General features: G+C 41.2%; 2 protein-coding genes across 5 annotated transcripts in view; one reads left to right on the forward strand and one right to left on the reverse strand.

Moving 5' to 3' along the window:
• The window catches only part of LOC148894887 (amyloid-beta A4 protein-like), a 17,705-nt gene extending 4,692 nt beyond the window's left edge, over positions 1–13,013 (forward strand). Inside the window, exons 7-18 of one of the 2 annotated variants that reach the window (XM_089003370.1) lie at positions 797–964; positions 2,267–2,400; positions 2,468–2,542; positions 4,162–4,320; positions 5,430–5,558; positions 5,659–5,758; positions 6,592–6,659; positions 6,773–6,911; positions 7,015–7,068; positions 8,114–8,205; positions 8,992–9,138; positions 10,058–13,013. In XM_089003370.1, the coding sequence (XP_088859496.1) occupies positions 797–964; positions 2,267–2,400; positions 2,468–2,542; positions 4,162–4,320; positions 5,430–5,558; positions 5,659–5,758; positions 6,592–6,659; positions 6,773–6,911; positions 7,015–7,068; positions 8,114–8,205; positions 8,992–9,138; positions 10,058–10,159 (1,367 nt within the window). In that variant the 3' untranslated portion in view covers positions 10,160–13,013. The remainder of the gene's footprint in view (positions 1–796; positions 965–2,266; positions 2,401–2,467; positions 2,543–4,161; positions 4,321–5,429; positions 5,559–5,658; positions 5,759–6,591; positions 6,660–6,772; positions 6,912–7,014; positions 7,069–8,113; positions 8,206–8,991; positions 9,139–10,057) is intronic. The other variant, XM_089003371.1, reaches the window with a different exon arrangement.
• gabpa (GA binding protein transcription factor subunit alpha) overlaps positions 1–21,479 on the reverse strand; it is a 21,948-nt gene extending 469 nt beyond the window's left edge. Inside the window, exons 1-10 of one of the 3 annotated variants that reach the window (XM_089003382.1) lie at positions 20,608–21,479; positions 18,538–18,636; positions 18,304–18,448; positions 17,162–17,246; positions 16,863–17,087; positions 16,179–16,373; positions 16,051–16,107; positions 15,840–15,962; positions 15,327–15,519; positions 14,184–14,411 (exon numbers count right to left, since the gene is read on the reverse strand). In XM_089003382.1, coding sequence (XP_088859508.1) covers positions 14,192–14,411; positions 15,327–15,519; positions 15,840–15,962; positions 16,051–16,107; positions 16,179–16,373; positions 16,863–17,087; positions 17,162–17,246; positions 18,304–18,448; positions 18,538–18,614 — 1,320 coding nt within the window. In that variant the 5' untranslated portion in view covers positions 18,615–18,636; positions 20,608–21,479 and the 3' untranslated portion in view covers positions 14,184–14,191. Of the gene's footprint in view, positions 1–10,565; positions 14,412–15,326; positions 15,520–15,839; positions 15,963–16,050; positions 16,108–16,178; positions 16,374–16,862; positions 17,088–17,161; positions 17,247–18,303; positions 18,449–18,537; positions 18,653–20,607 lie in introns of those variants that run through there. The other 2 variants (XM_089003383.1, XM_089003381.1) reach the window with 2 other exon arrangements.
• Positions 21,480–22,175: the final 696 nt, after the last annotated feature.

Genomic DNA, 22,175 nt, shown 5'->3' on the forward strand with positions numbered 1-22,175 from the left:
TTCCACCGCATATAGCTATATTTTACGTTTTAAGACTCGCGCCGAATATTCAGTAAGTCTTGTTTTTGAGTTGGTGACGAGTCCATACGTGACGTCACTGAAGGAACGCCCCTGACCGAAAAAAAGGACACATTGTAGCAGTCCTTCCTTCACGTCAATATATTTTGCTGTACTGGTTTGGTCTGAAAACGTCATCTTGCACTAAAAAGAGCCAGAAGATGGTGACCAAGCTCCATGTAAGGAATTTATCAGCCCGTGGAAACGGGCTGATTAATTCCTCAAACGGAGCTTGGTCGCCATTTTCTGCCTCTTTTTTGGTGATACATTTCCCCCCCTATTGCCTCAAAATGACACGAAATAAATTCTTTAATAGATTGCAAACATGTATGCTTTCCTCTTCAGAACTATTTGAATCATATTCATAACAGGATGTGTAACAAGAAAGCATATTCTCCCAATCTGAAGCCATTGTTTTGATTCTCCAGCAATGCAAGACGTCTTGGCATGACGTCACGAAATGGGGGCGGGACTTTCTGAAAATGCCCAATTCGCAGCTCAATTTTTTGCAGATTTTGGACACTAAATCACTTTTATTGGTGTTTTGAATTTGACTAAAAATATCATATTGCGTGTTTTGGGTATTTTAGATGCTATAAAACGATTTTTCTGATGTCAGTTAAGAAACAAAAAAGTGACGTCGGTTGTCCTTTCAGAGAATTTCTTTGCCATCTGGCTGTATTTCTATATTTATTTCTCTTTGTTTTTGTGTCGCCATCTTTGTACGCGTACACCGCAGCCGCTTGTTGGGCGCGCGCCGAGTCAGGCCCGTGTCACGATATGCTGGAACGTTGGTACTTCATGCCTGAAAAGGCCAGCTGCGCCCCCTTCTTGTTTGGGGGTTGTGGGGGCAACAGGAATAACTTTGATTCCGAGGAATACTGCCTCGCTGTCTGCAGCAGCTCGTGTAAGTCGCAGAACGGAAAAGCCGCCCAAATTGGGGGTTGCTGTCGTCAACTCTCTGATGCCTGCCTGACTGCTCTGATTCTCTTTCTTGAATACTCACATTTTCCTTTCAGTCTTGACCGGCCTGAGGATTGGCATGGGGGATTACGTTGCTAATGATATTTGTAGGCTCAAATAATGAATTAGTATCGTGTACAATTTGGGGATTTAAAGGACAACTGACGCCTCCCGACAAGTTGTGTCCATAATTTGTAAAATCACTTCAAATGACTTCTACTGAGCGTATTTTACAAAGACTCCATGGCATATAGCTATATTTTACCTTTTAGGACTTGCGCTGAATATTCCGGAAGTTTTGTTTTTGAGTTGGTGACGAGTCCGTACGTGACGTCAGAAAAGGACCGCATCCTGACCGAAAAAAACACACATTGTAGCAGTCCTTCCATCACGTCAATACATTTTGCTGTGCTTGTTTGGTCTGAAAACGTCATGTTGCACCAGAAAGAGCTAGAAGAGGGCGACCAAGCTCCATATGAGGAATTTATCAGCCCGTTATGGCTGATTAATTCCTCACAGGGAGCGCTGAATATTCAGGAAGTTTTGTTTTCGAGTTGGTGACAATTCCTGACGTGACGTCACATAAGGAACGCCCCTGACTGAGAAAGCGGCACATAATGCATTTTGGGTACTTTGTTTGTTCTGAAAACTTCACGTTGATCCGATGTTGATGGCGAAATTAGAAGGAAAAAAACTTAAATAACGCAATGGTGAATCGTTGTGCTCGCTAGCTAGACAGCTAGCTGTCTAGCTAGCGAGCTGTCTCTCTGTCCTTCTCTTGCACTTTGTCTGTCTTTCTGTCCCTCTCTCTCTGTCTAGCCATCCAGCCAGCCATCATTTACAGGAAAGTCTCGTTATATCGATATCGGATATATCGATAGTCCCGGTTATATCGATATTTTTTCGGACTCCCTTGAATGTCGATATAACGAGACTTTACTGTATTTAGTAATTTATTTAATTTGAAGCGTACCTCAAAATTCTGATTTTATTTGGCATAAGAAATAAGTAGACTTTGGTCCCCTCTCAAGCATGCCCTACATATTCTGGGCCTAATTATTAAGATATAAATAAAATTGAATGCCTAGTTTTTTGGCATAAAAACCTGTTTGTTTGTTTGCTTTTTTTCAAATCTAGAGGCATGAAAACCATTGTAACCCCTTTTTTCTCTCTCAACTTTTCCATCAACTCAACTTCTATTCTGTATTTGAGCTCTGCTACCGATTGTCCATTCTCGCCTTTCTAGTACCCACATTGGCGCCAAGCCCCCCAGACGCCGTGGACCAATACCTGGAGTCCCCCGGCGATGACAGCGAGCACGTTGACTTCCAGAGGGCGAAGGAAAGCCTGGAAGCTCAGCACAGGGAAAAGTTATCCCAGGTTGGCAATGCGATTGATGCTTTGACTGCGCTTTGTCGTGCACGGAATGACGGCACTTAATCCTCAGGTGATGAAGGAATGGGAGGAGGCTGAGAAGAAGGCCAAGAACCTCCCACGTGCTGACAAAAAAGCCGTCATTCAGGTAAACGTGCAACATAGAAGGATTAGAGAGCCAATTTATTATGTGCGTGTTTCTTTTGCATTTAATTTTTGTACATATCGGAAACTGTTGGATCAAAGTAGTTGTTCTTCTCCTGGTTCATGTCCTTCGCTTGAATTGGTCTAAATAGGTAACTCACGTTTCAGTGTGGGCGAGGGCGAGGAAATGAGGCTGTAGCTGTAACTGAAGGGCACCTTGACAACAGCATGTTGGAATAAAGCACGACTATGGAGAACAGCAATGGAAATGCTGCCCCCTTCTGGAAGGGATAAAGCATGGAATATATATGAGATTTTTTTTCCAGGGCCTCGTTTATAACGCGCACCCAAACTTTGAGTTCTTTTTGTAAGACAGAAAATTTTGCGCGTTACACTCGAATAAATACAGTAGTACAACACAATTGCAGGTGTGTAAACCAACTGGAGGATAAACATCACCCTTATTAAAAAGCCATTGTACATGACTTAATTTCACCAAAGGTCGATTGACAGTAAGCATCCTCCATTTAATTTTTGTTAAAATTTCCACATGTGCTCCAGTGCTGTGTTCGGTTTCAATTGTAAATTTTGGTACGGACTTCAGCAAGCATCAGGGCACTTGACATGCTTGATTTTCTTTCGCGGGCCGAATAAAATGATGTGAGATTTGGCCCACTTGACTTTGACACCCATGACATTAATGAATCTGGTGCTGTGGTTTTTTTTTTTTAAAGGACAACCGACACCTCCAGATAAGTTGCGTCCATAATTTGTGAAATGGCTTCAAATGTCTTCGACTGAGCGTATTTTACCAAGATTCCACCGCATATAGCAATATTTTACGTTTTAAGACGCGCGCTGAATATTCAGGAAGTCTTGTTTTCGAGTTGGTGACGATTCCTAACGTGATGTCACATCAGGAACGCCCCTGAGAAAGCGACACACAATGCATTTTGGGTACTTTGTTTGGTCTGAAAACTTCGTGTTGATCCGTGTTGATGGCAAAATTACAAGGAAAACACATAAATAACGCGATGGTGAATCGTGTGTTGCACCAAGACTACTATTTGACACTAGTTGACACAAATTCCCAGCAGACAAATCAGCCCATTTCCAACAGAGCTTGGCCGCCATCTTGTGCATTTTCTGGGCGCTACATTGGAGTCCAGACGCCTCAAAATGATACGGAACGACTTCTTTAATCAATTGCAAACATTTATACTTTCCTCTTCAGAACTATTTGAATCATATTCATGACTGGATGAGTCACAAGAAATCATCTTCTCCGAATCTGAAGCCATTGTTTTGATTCTAGAGCAAAACAAGACGTCCTGCGTGACGTCACGAACAAGGGGGCGGTACCTTCTGAAACTCGCCATTTTGAAGTAGTTTTGGGACACTTTAAGTCATTTTTATTGGTGTTTTGTATTTGACTAAAATATGCGTGTTTTGGGTATTTTAGATGCTATAAAACGTTTCTCTGATATCAGGAAACAAAAAATGGTGTCGGTTGTCCTTTAACTTAGCAGTTCTACCAACAAGAAGTGAAAATAGACTTTTTTTCTGTACCTGTCTCTCACGGGATTCTTAAAATGACGCTTCTGCATGTGTGTGTACTCGCAGCATTTCCAGGAGAAGGTGGAGGCCCTCGAGCAGGAAGCCGCCGGAGAAAGGCAACAACTGGTGGAAACTCACATGGCCCGCGTGGAGGCTCTGCTCAACAGCCGCCGACGCATGGCCCTGGAAAACTATCTCAGTGCACTGCAGGCCAACCCTCCACGGGTAATGCCTTTAGTCAAAGTCAAAGTCAGCTTTATTGTCAAATATGCTAATATTCATGACATACAGCACAGATGAAATTACTGTCCTCTCAGACCCAGCGTGCAAGGCACTTATAATAACTTTAACATAATAAACATGAAAACGCCAATTTGCCGGGAGAGGGGAGCCGCTGCGTGTTCACGCGCCGCCATCTTGGGAAAAACAAAAAACAACATAAATAAATAATATGACAACACAAAGACACACTCTTCAGGGCTTGCTGTACCCTCTTTAAAGGACAACCGACGTCACTTTTTTGTTTCTTAACTGACATCAGAAAAACGTTTTATCGCATCTAAAATACCCAAAACACGCAGGCTGATAGTTTTAGTCAAATGGAAAACACCAATAAAAATGACTTAAAGTGTCCAAAATCTGCAAAAAAATTGAGCTTCGAATTAGGCATTTTCAGGAAGTCCCGCCCCCAGTTCGTGACGTCACGCCAAGACGTCTTGCATTGCTGGAGAATCAAAACAATGGCTTCCGATTCGGAGAATATGCTTTCTTGTTACACATCCAGTTATGAATATGATTCAAATAGTTCTAAAGAGGAAAGCATACAAGTTTGCAATCGATTAAAGAATTTATTCCGTGCCATTTTGAGGCAACATTGGAGAAAAAAAAGAGGCACAAAATGGCCACCTACTGTGGCCACCTCCGTTTCCACAGGCTGATAAATTCCTTATATGGAGCTTGGTCGCCCTTTTCTGGCGGCTTTTGGATGCAACACAAGGTTTTCAGACCAACAAGTACAGCAAAACACATTGACGTGATGGAAGGACTGCTACAATGTGTCCTTTTTTTTGGTCAGGGGCGTTCCTTCAGTGATGTAGGGTGAGGACTCGTCACCGACTCAAAAACAAGACTTCCGGAATATTCAGCGCGAGTCTTAAAACGTAAAATATAGCTATATGCGGTGGAATCTTTGTAAAATACGCTCAGTAGAAGTCATTTGAAGCCATTTTACAATTTATGGACACAACTTGTCCGGAGACGTCGGTTGTCCTTTAAGTATTTTAAGAGTCCTTCAGGCTAACACTGCATTGACACTGTTAATTTTCCTTCATTAGCCTCATCAGGTGTTGAATCTATTGAAGAAATACGTTCGGGCCGAGCAGAAGGACCGCCAGCACACAGTCAAACATTACGAACACGTCCGAACCGTTGACCCGAAGAAGGCGGCGCAGATTCGACCTCAGGTACGTCACGTGACCTGTTCTCAACAAGAAAATGATAAGTAAGCATCGGAAAATAATTGATGAAATCATAAATCAATTACTTTCCATCTCCTTCCTGCAGGTTTTGACCCACCTGCGCGTGATCGATGAAAGCATGAACCTGTCGCTGGGATTGGTCTACAAGGTACCCAAAGTGGCTAATGAAATCCACAGCCAAGTCTGTAAGTTATCAAGACTCCATTTTTCTTGTCTCCTCTGCGTATGTATGTATGTGTGTGTGTGTGTGTGTATGTGTATGTGGATATACAGTGATACCTCAGCTTACGAACTTAATTGGTTCCCAGAAAGTGTGTGTACGTTCGTCTGCCAAACATTTATTTCCCATAAGAAACCATAAAAAATGAGAATAATCCGTTCTCAGATCCGCATAAAAATAAATTTTCTAATAAATCAGCCTCAAAACGACACACAATATACCTTATTTTATGTATAATAAATGTGCTATTGTATTGTAATTAAAGAAATAAACTGTACTATATAATAAAGTCGTTTTATTGACATTTGTGATGGTCGTTGATGGAGTTGCCTCTTGATGCTATCAGTGTGAAGTTGCCATGCTTTCTCGGCGATGATACCCTCACACACTGTCCCCTGCTAGCTGCTTTTCGTTAATCCAAATCAACAGAAGTTTTTCAACCTCTCCTCTTGGTTGAGACCGTTGCTTAGACAACACAGCAACACCCCTAGCGATTTTAGATGCTATAAAACGTTTTTCTGATGTCATTTAGTTAACAAAAAAACGGTGTCTGTTGTCCTTTAAGTCCTGGTAATTGTGTCAAAATTGATCCAAATGCAAACTATTCAGTACATGTGCTGGGATTATTTTTTTGTCCATTTAGGGTGGCCATCTTTAACATCTGCGCTTATTACAGTGCAGTGGTTAAAAGTGCACCGGGGACGATTTGTCACCTACTCACACTTTTTCTGTTTTGTGTCTTATGACTTACAATATTGTTTTATATCCGGCATTGATTCTGTCTTTTTGTCCCCCCAGCCGTCATTGTTCAGCGAGTTCAATCCGAGCGTTCTCAACAAGTATCTTCCTTGCAGAGCGACAACAGGGTGAGTTGGATCACAACCAACCGTGCTAAATAAATACTGGATCGCGCCGCGAACTGATTCCTTATTCGGCAAACACGAACAGACGTTAACGCATCTTCTGTCTCGGCAACCAGGTGGACGGCAGGATGAGTTACGGCAATGACGCCCTTATGCCCGACCAGGCGTACAGTTCAGCCCCGATGGATTCCGGCTTTGATAGACTGGGCTTCATCCATCCCGAGAGCTTCAACCAGCCCAACACGGAGAACCACGGTAACACACAAATAATTACCATACCATACGTACATTTTGTTCACTAACTTGAGGTAGAATATCATGACATATAGATGTTTGCTTTTTGTTTGTTTTGGCGCAGTGGAGCCGGTTGATGCTCGCCCACTTCCAGATAGAGGACTACCCACACGGCCTGGTAAGTGCTCATAGTCACATTACAAAGCTGATAATGCTCATTTTAGATTGATTGACAAGGCAGTGTTTGTACAGTGATACCTCGGTTTACGAACCCCTTGGCCTAGGAACTTTTCGGTTTACAAACGTTAAATTTATGAACATTTTACCTTGGCATACGAACTATATTTTGGGATACACACTGAGCTGCCATAATGAGTGATGTGTCATTCGCGAAGGAGGCCGTTCTAACAAGAAAATGGCAGCCGGCTTGTTTTGGTGCTATGTTACCCGCCCCCAGTCGTCTGTTAAAGCCACATGATTGGTCAAGATCGCAACAGTGAGGGGGTGGGGGTTTACAGACAGAGTGAAGCCATTCTCCAAAAAAGAAAATGGCACCCGACATTTTTTCGTCCACTATTCCCCGCCCCCAGTCTTCAGTTAAAGAGAAAACCCAGCTAAACAGAACACAATTGATGAGGAACAAGGTAAAATTAGCGCAGAGAAAGCACCCCCAAGTGATCATTCTTCAAGATGGTGAAAGAAGAAGGCTACGTTCCTCATCAAGTGTTTAATGCTAATGAAGCCGGCCGGCCACTCCATTCCATCAAGCCATCAACTACCATCACAAAGGTAAATAAAACCACTTTATTATACAGTACAGTTTATTTCTTTTATTATAATACCATAGCACATTTATTATACATAAAATATGGTATATTGTTTGTATTGTGTGCTTTAAAGCTTAGAAAATAGAAAATTCTGTTTTATGGGGACCTGCGAACGGATTATTCTCATTTTAATGGTTTCCTATGGGAAATTAGTTTTTGGGATACACACTTTCCACCTCACACACTCTGTCTGGGAACCAATTAAGTTCATAAGCCAAGGTATCACTGTATTCCTTTAACAATTGCCAAACATGAATTCTCTGAAGTTGGTTAATTTGCAAGTAAATTAAAACTCGGCAATTGTTTTTTTTTCCTCTCATTTACACCAGGACAAAATATTCTGAACACATTTCAGTCTGATTTACGTTGTTTTTTTGTTGTTGTTTTTTTGTTAAGTGTCTGCCCTGAAGCCAGATGAGATGCCCCAAGTGCATCTGGAGACTGACAAGAGGCAAAGTGCTGGTTTTGAAGTCCGCCATCAAAAATTGGTAAAGAAAGCCACCAAGATTGACCGTTGGATACTTGGGGTTAAGCGATTTTTCAACAGCGCGTATGCGTGGGCTCACGGTCGGCGCCACCGCCTCTTTGAGACAGGTGACCTCTTCTGGCTTCTCCGGAAGCAGGCAGAGCGATTTTTGGAAAGCTGTTTTTTTTTTTGACAGCTCGCATGCGTGGGAAGCCGTGCGTATTTGGGTCAGCAGAACGACACACACAGTAATAAAAATCGATAATACGAAATATAAAATGATAAAAATGCCACTATAATTGAACTGAAAGCAGTTTGGGATATAATAGTATTCAATAGAAAACATTCTTTAAAAACAACAGATTGACATTGTATACTATTCTGTCGTATAAACCTTGCGTCGGCCATATTGAATGCATTTCGACTTACGACCGTTTGACTTACGACCGTTTTGTCGGAACGGAACCCGGTCGTAACTCGGATGTTACCTACATATTGATTTATATGGCGCTTTAACACGAGTGCTGAAGCTGTAACAAAGCGCTCAAATGGACAAATGGTGCCACCTCGTCGAAGGGAAAAACATTCCCAGAAGTCTGACCAGCGCTTTATCAGCACCCCCGCAAGAAAAACCAAAACCAGAGCAAATTCTGGAATGGCGCTCCACGTCACATTCACAATTCCCGAATAAATTCAGGAATGTCAGTGAATAAGTTAACCTGTTGGAGCAAATTTATAATGATTGATTTATTTTAATCCCTGGCGATAAATGGGGCTCACTGCAGTTGACACCTTTGCTTAATAACAGGTCTTTTTTGCCGAGGATGTGGGCTCCAACAGAGGCGCCATCATCGGGCTAATGGTGGGAGGTGTTGTCATAGCGACCGTCATCGTCATCACTTTGGTGATGCTGAGGAAGAAGCAATACACTTCAATCCATCATGGCGTCATTGAGGTAAAGGCCCTATTTCCAATTTTTCTCTTCTGAGCAAGTCCCCGTCCCCCCCAAAAAAGTACAGTGATACCTCGGTTTACGAACCCCTTGACTTACTAACTTTTCAGTTTACGAACGTTAAATTTATGAAAATTTTACCTTGGCATACAAACTTTTTTCGGGATACACACGGAGCTGCCTCAGTGAATGATGTGTCATTCGCGAACAAGCCCGTTCTTCTAACAACAAAATGGCAGGCGACTGTTTTTGTCCTCTATTCCCCGCCCCCAGTCTTCGGTTAAAGCCACATGATTGGCCAAGAACGCAGCAGTGAGGGGAGGTGGTTTAAACATGAAAGAGACAGGCAGACGACAGTGACATAGTTTCAATTTTGAGAGTTCAAAGGCGGAGTGTAGACTGCAAGGTTAAAATATCCCATCAACCCAGCTAAACAGAACAGAATTAATGAGGAACGAGGTAAAATTATCGCAGAGAAAGCACCTCCAATGGATCATTCCTCAAGATGGTGAAAAAAGAAGGCTACGTTCCTCATCAAGTGTTTAATGCTGATGAAAACGGCCACTCCATTCCATCAAGCCATCAACGACCATCACAAAGGTAAATAAAACCACTTTATTATATAGTACAGTTTATTTCTTTAATTATAATACCATAGCACATTTATGATACATAAAATAAGGTATATTTTGTGCAGTTTTAAAGCTTATAAAATTAGAAAGTAGAAAATTATTTTTTATGGGACCTGGGAACGGATTATTCTCATTTTAATGGTTTCCTATGGGAAATTAATTTTTGGGATACACACTTTTCGCCTTACACACTCTGTATGGGAACCAATTAAGTTCGTAAGCCAAAGTATCACTGTATTTTAAATGAGGCTTCAGATTTTAAAGGGATTGTTGTTGTGTTTGACGTTCAGGTGGATGCCGCAGTGACGCCCGAGGAGCGTCACCTGGCAAAGATGCAGCAAAACGGCTATGAGAATCCCACCTATAAGTTCTTTGAGCAGATCCACAACTAAAAAGAACCCTCCATCTCACTCCCCCCCCCCCACCCACTCAGAGGCGCTCTTCCACTCTCTGCTCTCATTTAACATTTGAATATTATAAGCCAGAATTTTTGTTTTTGTTTATCTGTTTGGGCCAAAGGAAGCAGACATGGAACAAAGCCTTGTGAAACCCCCTTCAAATTGCACAATGTAACACTAACGGAGTGAGACAAGGGTACCCTGTGTCACCTGCACATTTTAGCCAATCACACGACACTTCTTTGCAGTGTGTGTCCTCGATCAACTTGTCGACTGGCCATAGTTATACAATATATATCTAGATATGAATATTATTATCATCGCTGCACTGTGCTACGCAGCCATTTAAACCATGCAGTCGAAGACAGTTCAGGTTTGTTTCAAATAGGATTTTCTTGTGTGTGTGTGTGTGTGTGTGTGTTTGAAATTGGGTTCCCACGGGTGAAATCTTTTGCACACCTCGTCCCCACCATGTCGCAAAAACGTGTATGTGGGTGTGTATTTGTATGACTAGTCTTGTGAGGACCACAAACGTTTTATACCATACGTAGTGAGGACATTTTTGACAAGTGAGGACCTTTTGGCCGGTCCTCACAAGTTTTTCATTTTAAAGGCCTCGAGAGGGTGTATATATGCATCAGTTAAAATTTCAGAAAGGTCCTCACAAATTCACCCAAAATGATTTTTTTGGTGTGTATTTTCATTTCACTCGGATACACACACTTTTTACTCACTGTGTGTGTTTGTTTGTGTGCGCGTAGAAGAAAAAGTTCATACCACGAAAAGTAAAACGATATTTTAACCGAAGTCACAAGAGGGGTGAGGACTTTGAATGTATCCATTCAGGAACTTAACTCCTGCTGTTATTTCAGTTTCAAGTCCACTTTTTATGTCTTTGTTTTTAAAGAAGTTTAAGTGGGAAATGGCGTGATATTTAGTGTTCAAATGTAACACTAGTTCTCTAAACTTATCAGCAACAGTGGGCCTTACTCCTTATCTGGTTATCCGGACCTCACAAAACCATTGAAACAGGAATGTGTGCGTGTGTGTGTTTGAAATTGGGTTCCCACGGGTCAAATCACACCTCATCCCCACCATGTAGCAAAGACGTGTATGTGTGTGTATGTAATATATGAAGGAGATTAGCTATACGTCTATGTAGTGCATGGCCATATCGACGGATGCAATCCAACTAGGTCCTACTTGTTGAATTTTTCAATATTTTATCGTGATTGTACATTTCATGGTGTCTTTGTGATCTTGTGCGCTATTAAGAAGGAAAACAAAATAGTCTGAAAGCTTTCACATTTGTTTTTTTTTTTTTTTTGAAACGCTCCTTTCCATGCTTCAATGTTGTGTTAGCTGCATGAGCGAAATGAAATGAAACAAAACAAATTCAAATACTATATGTAATATATGAAGTGTAATAGTATCCAAAAGTAAGATAATTGTGTTCCAGTTTGCGTTTAATGCACTCTTTGTCATTTTGGAGAACGTCTTGATTCTCACCAACAACAGTGGAACCTACCGAGTAAAAAAAAAAACTTTATGGGAATGAAAATGATGAACGGTATGTTTTGCTTTGCCAGCTGAAATATGTTTGTTTTTATCTGTTTTTGCACTTGTACTCCACATTTAAGGGACAACCGACACCATTTTTTTGTTTCCTAACTGAAATCAGAAAAACGTTTTATAGCATCTAAAATATCCAAAACACACAGTCTGATATTTTTAGTCGAATGCAAAACACCAATAAAAATGAGTTAAAGTGTCCCAAAACTACTTCAAAATGACTTCAGAAATGGCGAGTTTCAGAAGGTCCCGCCCCCTTGTTCGTGACGTCACGCCAGGATGTATTGCCTTGCTCTAGAATCAAAACAATGGCTTCAGATTCGGAGAAGATGCTTTCTTGTTACTCATCCAGTTATGAATATGATTCAAATAGTTCTGAAAAGGAAAGCATAAATGTTTGCAATTGATTAAAGAAGTCCTTCTGTATCATTTTGAGGCGTCTGGACTCCAATGTAGCCCCCCAAAAAAATACACAAGATGGCGCCCAAGCTCTGTTGGAAATGGGCTGATTTGTCTGCTGGGATTTTGTGTCAACTAGTATCAAATAGTAGTCTTGGTGCAACATACAACGATTCACCATCGCAATATTTACGTGTTTTCCTTTTAATTTCGCCATCAACACGGATCAACAAAAGGTTTTCAGACCAAACAAAGTACCCAAAATGCATTGTGTCGCTTCCTCATCATCACTAACTCGAAAACAAGACTTCCTGACTATTCAGTGAGAGTCTTAAAACGTAAAATATAGATATATGCGGTGGAATCTTTGTAAAATACGCACAGTTGAAGCCATTTCAAGTGATTTTACAAATTATGGACACAACTTGTCCGGTGTTGTTGGTTGTCCTATAAGAGTGGTGCTGGGGTCTAATATGTAAGTCATTCCTGTTGAATCATTCCATAATTAATTGTAATTCCAATGTTTGGGCAAACCAGGCCTGATTTCCATGACACCCCTGAACCCCTCCAGCTTTAATTGTCACTGGCTAGCGCTAGTATTTGGGCTGTAAAGACTTCCCTCACTTTTTCCCCCCCTTGATACCGTCCTCGCTGTTTGTTCGTTTTTTTTTTTTCAATGCGCCACTGTATCTTGTCCATCATGTCCATCGTCATATCAACATCTTGTCCATTCAACCGATCCTTCCCTAACGTGAACAGATCATATGGCAAACATGGACATGTGAACCTGAGCTCTGTTTTGTAGTGACATGAACCATTTGCTTAAGGTTTTACTGCCACCATACCATGAATAAAATTTTCAATGTATATATATATACCAGTGTCATGACAAAAAGTAGTTCCAGTAGTAGTTTTAAGGCGTAGAAAATTATGTTTTATGGGGACCTGGGAACGGATTATTCTCATTTGAATGGTTTCCTATGCGAAATCAATATTTGGCATACACACTTTTCGCCTTACACACTCTGTCTGTGAACCAACTAAGTTCGTAAGCCAAGGTATCCCTGTATTATTATTGTTATAAACTTTAGAACTGTGAGCCAGATGCCGCTTCTTCTCCCATGCTGCATTATAGTCCCAATCTGTCATAGGTGACCCGAAGAACCAAGATGTCAACGTTTACAAACATCAAAGTAAATGAATTAGTAAAAAAAGAAAAATCATTTGCCACTTTATTCCCCTTATGGACAACAAAAAATAATAATAATACAGGGTCCAAATTTGAAGGGAACATAGACTAAAATCAAAAATACAAAAAAAGAGGTTCTGCTATAAAAGGAAAATATGAAAATACACAGGGCCGTGGTACGGCTATAAAAAACTTGTAACGTGTATCGTGTGTGCGCGCCTTATTTTTCGGACTATAAGTTGCACGTTTGAAATAGTTTGGATGATCCTGCAACTTCCACTCAGGTGGATCTTCATCACATTGGAATCAAATTAGACTTTACACTCAAAGGACAACCGACACCATTTTTTTTTTTTGTTTCCTGACATCAGAAAAATGTTTTATAGCACACAAACTTGTAAACTAAAAATATCAGCCTACGTGTTTTTGGGTATTTTAGAAGCTATAAAACGTTTTTCTGATGTCAGTTAGGAAACAAAAAAATGGTGTCGGTTGTCCTTTAATTTTTATTTTGAAAAAAAAAAAAAAAAAGTTTAAATGTTTAACTTAACCGCAATAATGCAACAATGCTAACTTCATACTTTTTTTTCCCTCTCGACTGGTCCAATTTATACTGCGGAATGATTTATAGTCCGAAAAAAATGTGTGTATGTTATATTAGTGTACATATGTACACAATGATCGTCACTACAGACCAGGAAGACATTATTTCAGTCACATTCAAAGCGTTCACGTGTAGCCCCACCTCATTTGGAATGGCCGTCCACCTCTTTTGAGAAAATGCTGAAATAAAGTGTTCATCCACTCGACTGTCTCAGCAAGGTTCATTGGGGGGGGGGGTTGGTAGTTAAAGCCTACCTTCGCCTTCAGCTGTCCTTGTCTAGCGTGGTGGCCAACGTGACTGTGGCGATGGGCTGCCCGATGGTATGCACCTGCACTCTCGACATCTTCTTCTGCTCGCACTCGGCCACCAGGCTGTTGAGTTCGGCGGCGCTGTAGCCGATTAGGGTTCGCAGGTCGCACACAAACTTGTACACGAAGCGCTTGCCCTGCACCTTGCTGATCATGTCGCCGTCGTAGTAATACCTGCAAAAACAAGTGATGGATGGGTCTTTTTTTGAAGCATATTTTCCCTAAACGGATTCTCTGATTTCGAATTGTTTCACAATGGAGTACGCTTGTCAACATGAGTGCACAGTGTTGAAATACAATACAGTGATACCTCGGTTTACGAACCCCTTGGCTTACGAACTTTTCGGTTTACGAACGTTACATTTATGAAAATGTTACCTTGGTATACGAACTATTTTTCGGCATACACACGGAGCTGCCACAATGACTGATGTGTCGTTGGCGAACGAGCCAGTTCTCCTTACAAGAAAATGGCAGCCGACTGTTTTTGTCCTCTATCCCCCGCCCCCAGTCTACGGTTAAAGCCACGTGATTGGTCAAGATCGCAGCAGTGATGGCGGGGTTAAACATTAAAGAGACAGGCAGACGACAGAGAAAGAGAGTGATTAAATGGATAGAAAACAGTGAAATTTGGACTTGTTTCAACTTTGATAGTTCAAAAGCAGAGTGTAGACTGCAAGGTTAAAATATCCCATCAATCCGGCTCCACAAATAACCCGCACAAGCCGTCTGTACACTTGATGCAAAAAGCTATCAACCCAGCTAAACAGAACACAATTGATGAGGAACAAGGTAAAGTTATCGCAGAGAAGTACAGTTTACAGTCGTACAGAAGTACAGTAGTTTATTTCTTTAATTATAATACCATAGCACATTTATTATACATAAAATAAGGTATATTTAGTGTAGTTTGAAGGCTTAGAAAATTAGAAAGTAGAAAATTATGTTTTATGGGGACCTGGAAACGGATTATTCTCATTTTAATTGTTTCCAATGGGAAATTATTTTTTGGGATACACACTTTTCGCCTTACACACTGTCTGGGAACCAATTAAGTATGTAAGCCAAGGTATCACTGAACAAGCATACCTGAGGGCTCTGCTGAGTTTCTCATAATTCATTGTCGGCTTGTTCTTTCGCTGCCCCCACTTTTGTGCCACCAGCTCGGGCTGGTTGAGCTTGAACTCGCCCTCCTCGCCCACCCAGGAGATGCATTCCCTGGCGTCTTTGTCCGTCAGCAGCTCCAGCAGGAACTGCCACAGCTGGATTTGACCGTTGTTTCCTGTCAGAGGAGAAACTCATCATCAGGGATGCATCGGCGAAATTGGGAAAAAAATGGGCCAGTTGGCCCCCTTAGCTCATTTATTATACATAAAATAAGATATATTTTGGGTAGTTTTAAGGCTGAGAAAATTTGAAAATTATCTTTTATGGGGACTTGGGAGCGGATTATTCTCATTTTAATGGTTTCCTATGGGAAATTAATTTTTGGGATACACACTTTTCGCCTTACACACTCTGTCTGGGAAAGAATTAAGTTCGTAAGCCAAGGTATCACTGTATTCCATGCTCTGTACGATGCTTGTGTGTAGTTGATCCGACCTGTGCGGTTGCCAGGAGAACTACGCTCCTCTCCGGAAATGCGGGGTACACGGGGTCCGCGGTTGTGCTTCAACACTTTAATGGCCGTCGGCGTGCTGACTTGGGCCGGTATTATCTGCACAGCTGCAGAATCACGGACAAGATTGTACGCTCGTCAGAACAAAGCGACAGTGAAATCATTTGCCATTCTGGTTTGAAGGACTTGTCTTACGTTGATCAATGGTAACTGTGGCGTCCCCCCCGGACTGGTCCTGGCTTGCCAAAACATCTGAAATTCAAAACACAAGCGTGAGGATTTGTTTGCGGGCAAATAAAACTGAATGGTTGAAAATGATCTACATTTGCGTAAAAGTTCCAGGTGGCTCCAGAGGATCTCTCCGTTGGGTACTTTCTGGAGAAACTCTTCTTGACTGAAAGCGCAGAGGTTTCGACCGGGTATGTGAATGCTGCCGATTTCCATTTCGTCAATGTTGAATTCTTTCATGACCCACACGGCCCAGTGGATCGCTTGGTCGGCCGTCCACAGAACAGGGTCTAAAGGAGAGAGGGGGGAAAAAAAAAACAATGTAGGCTTGTCACAATACCCGATTTTTTTAGTTCAATACAGTACAGATAGTTCTATCGATATCGGTTATATTGATAGTACTGCTTATTACGATACTATTTTCATTTCCCGGCACATTTCTAGTCTTTTATGTATAATTAGTTCCGGTTAGTACGATACCTGGTTATTACGATAATCCGGTTACTACGGTGCCCTTTTTCATCTACCGCCAGCCATTTTGCTCTGCTTATATCAATACAAAAGCAGCTTAAGCTGAATCGATATTTTCTTAAAGGACAACCGACATCACTTTTTTGTTTCTTAACTGACATCAGAAAAACGTTTTATAGCATCTAAAATACCCAAAACACGCAGTATGATATTATTAGTCAAATGCAAAACACCAATAAAAATGACTTAAAGTGTCCAACATCTGCAAACAAATGAACCCGGAAGTGGCCAGTTTCAGAAGGTCTCACCGTATGGTATGCCGAGCCGGACTTGCTCTTTGCGGTACCCTTCCAGCGCAGCGGCCCAGCGCGTCACCTGCTCCGAAGTCTCATCGGAAAGACCGGATCGCTCCACGGCGATGAGCTGCCCCTCGTCCACCAGCGAGCCCTCCTCCCCCGCCGCGTCTGGGTCGATCACCACTTCCACCGTCTCGACTGGCTTCACAATCTCCAGGATGTTCAGCTTCTCCTCGCCTGGATGATGACGCCAAAGTGGAGAATGCAAATTCGGCTCTTTGAGACGATAAAGATTGCAGTCTGATCCTTACCTGGTTTGGTGAAAAGCTGCAGGCTGAGCTGCACCGTGCCATCGGTTTTGACGCCCTGATCAAAGAGGCTGTGATCTGGATGCAACTACAAACAACAACAGAACAGGTGAACTTTTTCTGAATTGATTGACCGCTAACCACGGTCTTAAAGGACAACCGACACCATTTTTTTTGTTTCCTAACTGACATCAGAAAACCGTTTTATAGCATCTAAAACCGTTTTATAGCATCTAAAATACCCAAAACACGCAGTATGATATTTTTAGTGAAATGCAAAACACCAATAAAAATGACTTCAAGTGTCCCAAAACTACTTCAAAATGACCTCAAAAGGTTTCATTTTCAGAAGGTCCCGCCCCCTTATTCGTGACGTCACGCCAGAATGTCTTTGACTTGCTCTCCATTCAAAACAATGGCTTCAGATTCAGAGAAGATGCTTTCTCGTTACTCATCCAGTTATGAATATGATTCAAATACAGTAAAGTCTTGTTATATCGATATTCAAGGGAGTCCAAAAAAAATATCGATATATCCGACCCTGTTTGCATGTAATTTTCTCCGTGCGTGCATAGAAATAGCATCGATATAACCGGGACTATCGATATATCCGATATCGATATAACGAGACTTTACTGTAGTTCTGAAGAGGAAAGCATAAATGTTTGCAATCGATTAAAGAAGTCCTCCCGTATCAATTCGAGCCGATAGGACTCCAATGAAGCGTCCCAGAAAATGCACAAGATGGCGCCCAAGCTCCGTTGGAAATTGGCTGAATTGTCTGCACATTTATTATACATAAAATAAGGTATATTTTGTGTACTTTTAAAGCTTATTTCAGAGAAAATTATGTTTTATAGGGACCTGGAAACGGATTATTCTCATTTTTAATGGTTTCTTATGGGAAATAAATGTTTGTCAGACGACCTTTTCGCCTTACACACACTTTCTTCTTCTTTTCCTTTCGGCTTTTCCCTTGAAGGGGTCGCCACAGCGAATCAGTAACCTCCATCTTCAGAGGTATGATACGCATGCTTGTTTTGGCCAAGCTTTTACGTCGGATGCGTAAGCTATATCACTGTATAACAAAAGTGTATCCTCTCTTTGAGTCACGAGAAAAAAAACACTCAAAAATGTGGTTTTACCTGAATGTCCTGTAAGCATATTTCATATGAATCCAGTGACATTTGAAGACGAGGCTCCAACAACTTCTTCAAATTGCCGACTGGCTCGTTGATGTCGATGTCTTGCTGGATCAGATCTGCCGCCATGATTGTCTGCTCCTCCATGCTTGTGACGAGACAAAATGAGATATTATAACTGCAAAGCGATGCCACAGCAATGGAAGGTTATGGAAAAGAAATTCCAAGTGTCCTCACCCCTCCTCCAAGCATGCTTGTTTTTCTCGTTCGTCAATCTCGATCTCTATCATTTCATCTGATCCACCCTTGGACATTGTCTCTTGAAAGAGTGGCAAGCTGCAGAAATGGGGACCTTGAGGGTATTTATTTCAAATTATGGAAAGGAAAACATCATGCCATTGCTCAGTGTAACCTCAGTTTTATTTAATTACCACAACATAACATTCAACACAGTCAATAATAATGAACGGAGCCCTAAATGCTTTTAGACTTGACATGAAACACTGTGCATATTTACAAATCATTATTTCCAGGTACAGTGACAAAACAGGTGAATCTCCAACGCAGGTGAACGCCCCTCTGAGGCTTTGGAAATTATCTGTGGGTGACAACTTGAACTGTGAGGCTAAAGTATAAAATTGAAAGGGACATTTTAATGAAACGTGAACACTGGCCACATTAAAAATAGTTCAAGACCATGTGCTCTTTTTTTCGTGAATGTGATTAGTTGCCTTTAAACAACACTACATCCCCAGTTTTAACATTCTTTTATCGACTTTCAAAAATAATATTTTAAAATTTGAGATATTTCAGCTGATATCGATGAGCTGAGTGGTGCTACCAGCATCTATTCAATCAAGAAATGTGAGGTAAAATCAAAGCCCTAACCAACGTTCCCAATCTAAATTTTACAAACGTTGTTGATCAAATTACAGTTGCATTGGACAGCCACGTCATGACTGCATTTAACCTTCTCTTTACTATTTCGGCCTAAAACTATATGTAATTATTAACATTTTGAAATTATGACTTCCCAGTATGTCTGTTTCAGCATCTGAGACATTTATAGGATTATGGTTTCTTATTATATGAAAACAACGCGTTTGAAATGGCAAGCTATCTGTTGAATAATAATGGTCAACCTCTTTGATAATAGGATACTGTAAATTGTGTTTTAATAAGGTCATGTCGAGGGACGTATGTAGAAAATGCTCTTAAAGTAAAGGAAGATGGTTTGGGGGATTTATATCATGCTGAGAATGTTATAAAGGGTGTCTTAGAGGCGGTGGCCCTGTCAGCCTCCACTTTCGTACTATGTCGCCTGGGACCGTCGACGGCTAACGGCTAACGTTAGCATACTCGAGGGGGAGGCTTTGGCGTCTTCAGGCCGAGCGCTAGGCCAGCTCACAAGAAAAAGTGTCCATCTTAAAAAAGAACACGTACACGTTGCGAGGGTGGCGATAAATAAGCCACGAACGAAACGTCAGGCCGAGTAAAACACTCGGTGACGCCAAGAGTGAACAAACTTAGCAACACAATTGCAATGCGGCGCTGTCGGGCTAGGCGTTGGGCGAGGCAAGCCCTCGTTACACAACAGCGGGTCCACCGTAAGCACAAGAAACGAGATTGATTTTCTGAAACGCACGCGCGGCTTCTAACATTTCAAAAAAGACGAGCGTTAGTAGCACTTTAACTCTGAATGGGGACAACTTTGAGAAACGGAAATAGAATAAACGGAAACAAAACAGCATAGGGCAAATGGAAAGGAGCCGGAAATCCTGGCAAAGGTTTAACTGCGTTGATAGACTTCCGAGAGCAGCCGTCTGTGCAGCACACGTATTTACGGTGATACCATTAACTACGCGGAAAGACTAAATAGACATCCACTCTTTGATTTTATTATATGATACGTTGGGTTTGGCGTTAACGGTTGATAGAATACGGCGAGGGGGATCGAACGACACCCTTAATCATTGAACGACGTGTACAACGCACTGTTTAGGGCAGCGGGCGGGCTTGGCCAACACCGCTTGGGACATGGCTAACTTCTGTCTGGAAAAGTATTTGAGCCATTTACCTTCAAGTATACCACGAAGATGCTCACGCGGAATGTTGGCCTGTTTGTTTCAACATGAGGGGGATTTTTCCTTTCAAGACTGGGCAGGCGGCTACCGCTTTCGGCTAACGATTGCTAGCACGCTACGCTAGTGGCAAAACAGCGGGAAGACTGCACGAGCGGAGCTAACAAAATTGACTTTATTCCACTTCATTTTGGAGCAACTCTAATGTATTCAGAAACAGCCATACCTCTTAAACGTGGAACCTTTGGTGTAAAATCTTGAAACGTGTTCAATTCGAAGCGGTAGGCTTGATTATATTCCCTCAGCAGAGGCGAACTTTTTAGTCAACTACTACTACTACAACGCAGTACAAACACAAGAGGGCGGGGACTAATTCGCATGGCCGAAGTTACTTTAAAACTTGTATGGGGAAAAATGCAGTTTTCAAGTTTGTTTGGCCACAGTTTAACGTGGTTCATCGTGACGCGTCGCATTTAGCAAAAAATATATATATCTTGGTTAATTAATATTCTACTTTAAATGTTAAAAATACATTTTACATGTAAACAGCGTCGACTGCAATTCACTCAAAAACAAAAAGTTAAAAACCTACTGCTATTGTGCAACAAGTGTACCCACCCGGTTTCCCATCGATCCCACAAATTAACGTTATTGATTGTTGTTAATAGATGTGCATGTCGAACAGTAACAACATTGAATATATCATACTGTTGCATAAGAATTTTGTCGTGCCAAATCCTAGTTTACATTTGTGTTCATAATTTAGATCAACTAGCCAAATTTGTAAGATGTTAAACTGTGTTTTATCATTGAACTTCTCTGTTGATTTTAAGTTATTGATTTAACTACATATTTTCATGTTTCAGTTTTTTTTAATTCAACAGTCTGTATCAGCTGTTTAAAGTGCTCTATAAATTTGAGTTGAGTACAGTCCTTCAATGAAAACATGAGTGGTCCCGGAAAACAATAAATAAATAAAATAATGACACTATCCCCGTTCAGGATCATCGGTATTTGAAAAATTCTGTTCATGTATGTAAATGTATGAGCACCGCGACACGATGTATACTACACTCTTGTGTAACTATTGCACGTTCTCGTTTCCTCTGCTGTGAATTGGGAATTTCTCCAATATGAGACAAATAAAAAACTAAACTAAATATTTCTATTTGCTTTCTTGTGCATCTGTATCAAATTCAAGAATGTTTTTAGAAGCTCTGAACATGTGCAAATATTTAAATGGTGAATCCTTCTATATTCCCAATTATATTTGCATTATTTTCCTTTTGGCTTTTCCATTCAGGGATCGCCACAGTGAATCAGTTGAATCTCCAAAAGCTTAGTATGAGTGTGTCAAAGTGACAACTCATATTTGAGGTTTTGGAGAGAAAGTCAGAGGCCAGACTGAGAGGGTTTGGACATGTCCTGAGGAGAGAGTGAATGTATTGTCAAGCAGGAGACCTTAAGGAAGACCAAAGAGGAGGTTTATGGATGTTGTGAAAGAGGACATGAAGGTAGCTGGTGTGAGAAAAGAGGATGCACAAAATGGTAAAATGGAGGACACTGATTCGCTGTGGCGACCGCTGAAGGGAAAAGCCAAAAGGAAAAGAGTTACTGGATACTGAAGGTATATCTGCCCGATATTTATAAAAGATGTGTATTGGTGTGTACCTCAGAAGATATTGCCTATAAATTGGAACTTCACAATCATTTTTTTTCTGGAGTCATTTACCGTTGGGCCTATTCAGTCAAAAAAATTTAAATTAAACCGTTATAGTCAGCCGAAAGGAAAAG

Source organism: Hippocampus bargibanti, linkage group LG08 (genome assembly GCF_051943395.1).
Source record: "Hippocampus bargibanti isolate YZ-2025 linkage group LG08, ASM5194339v1, whole genome shotgun sequence".
NCBI classification, from domain to species: Eukaryota; Metazoa; Chordata; class Actinopteri; order Syngnathiformes; family Syngnathidae; genus Hippocampus; species Hippocampus bargibanti.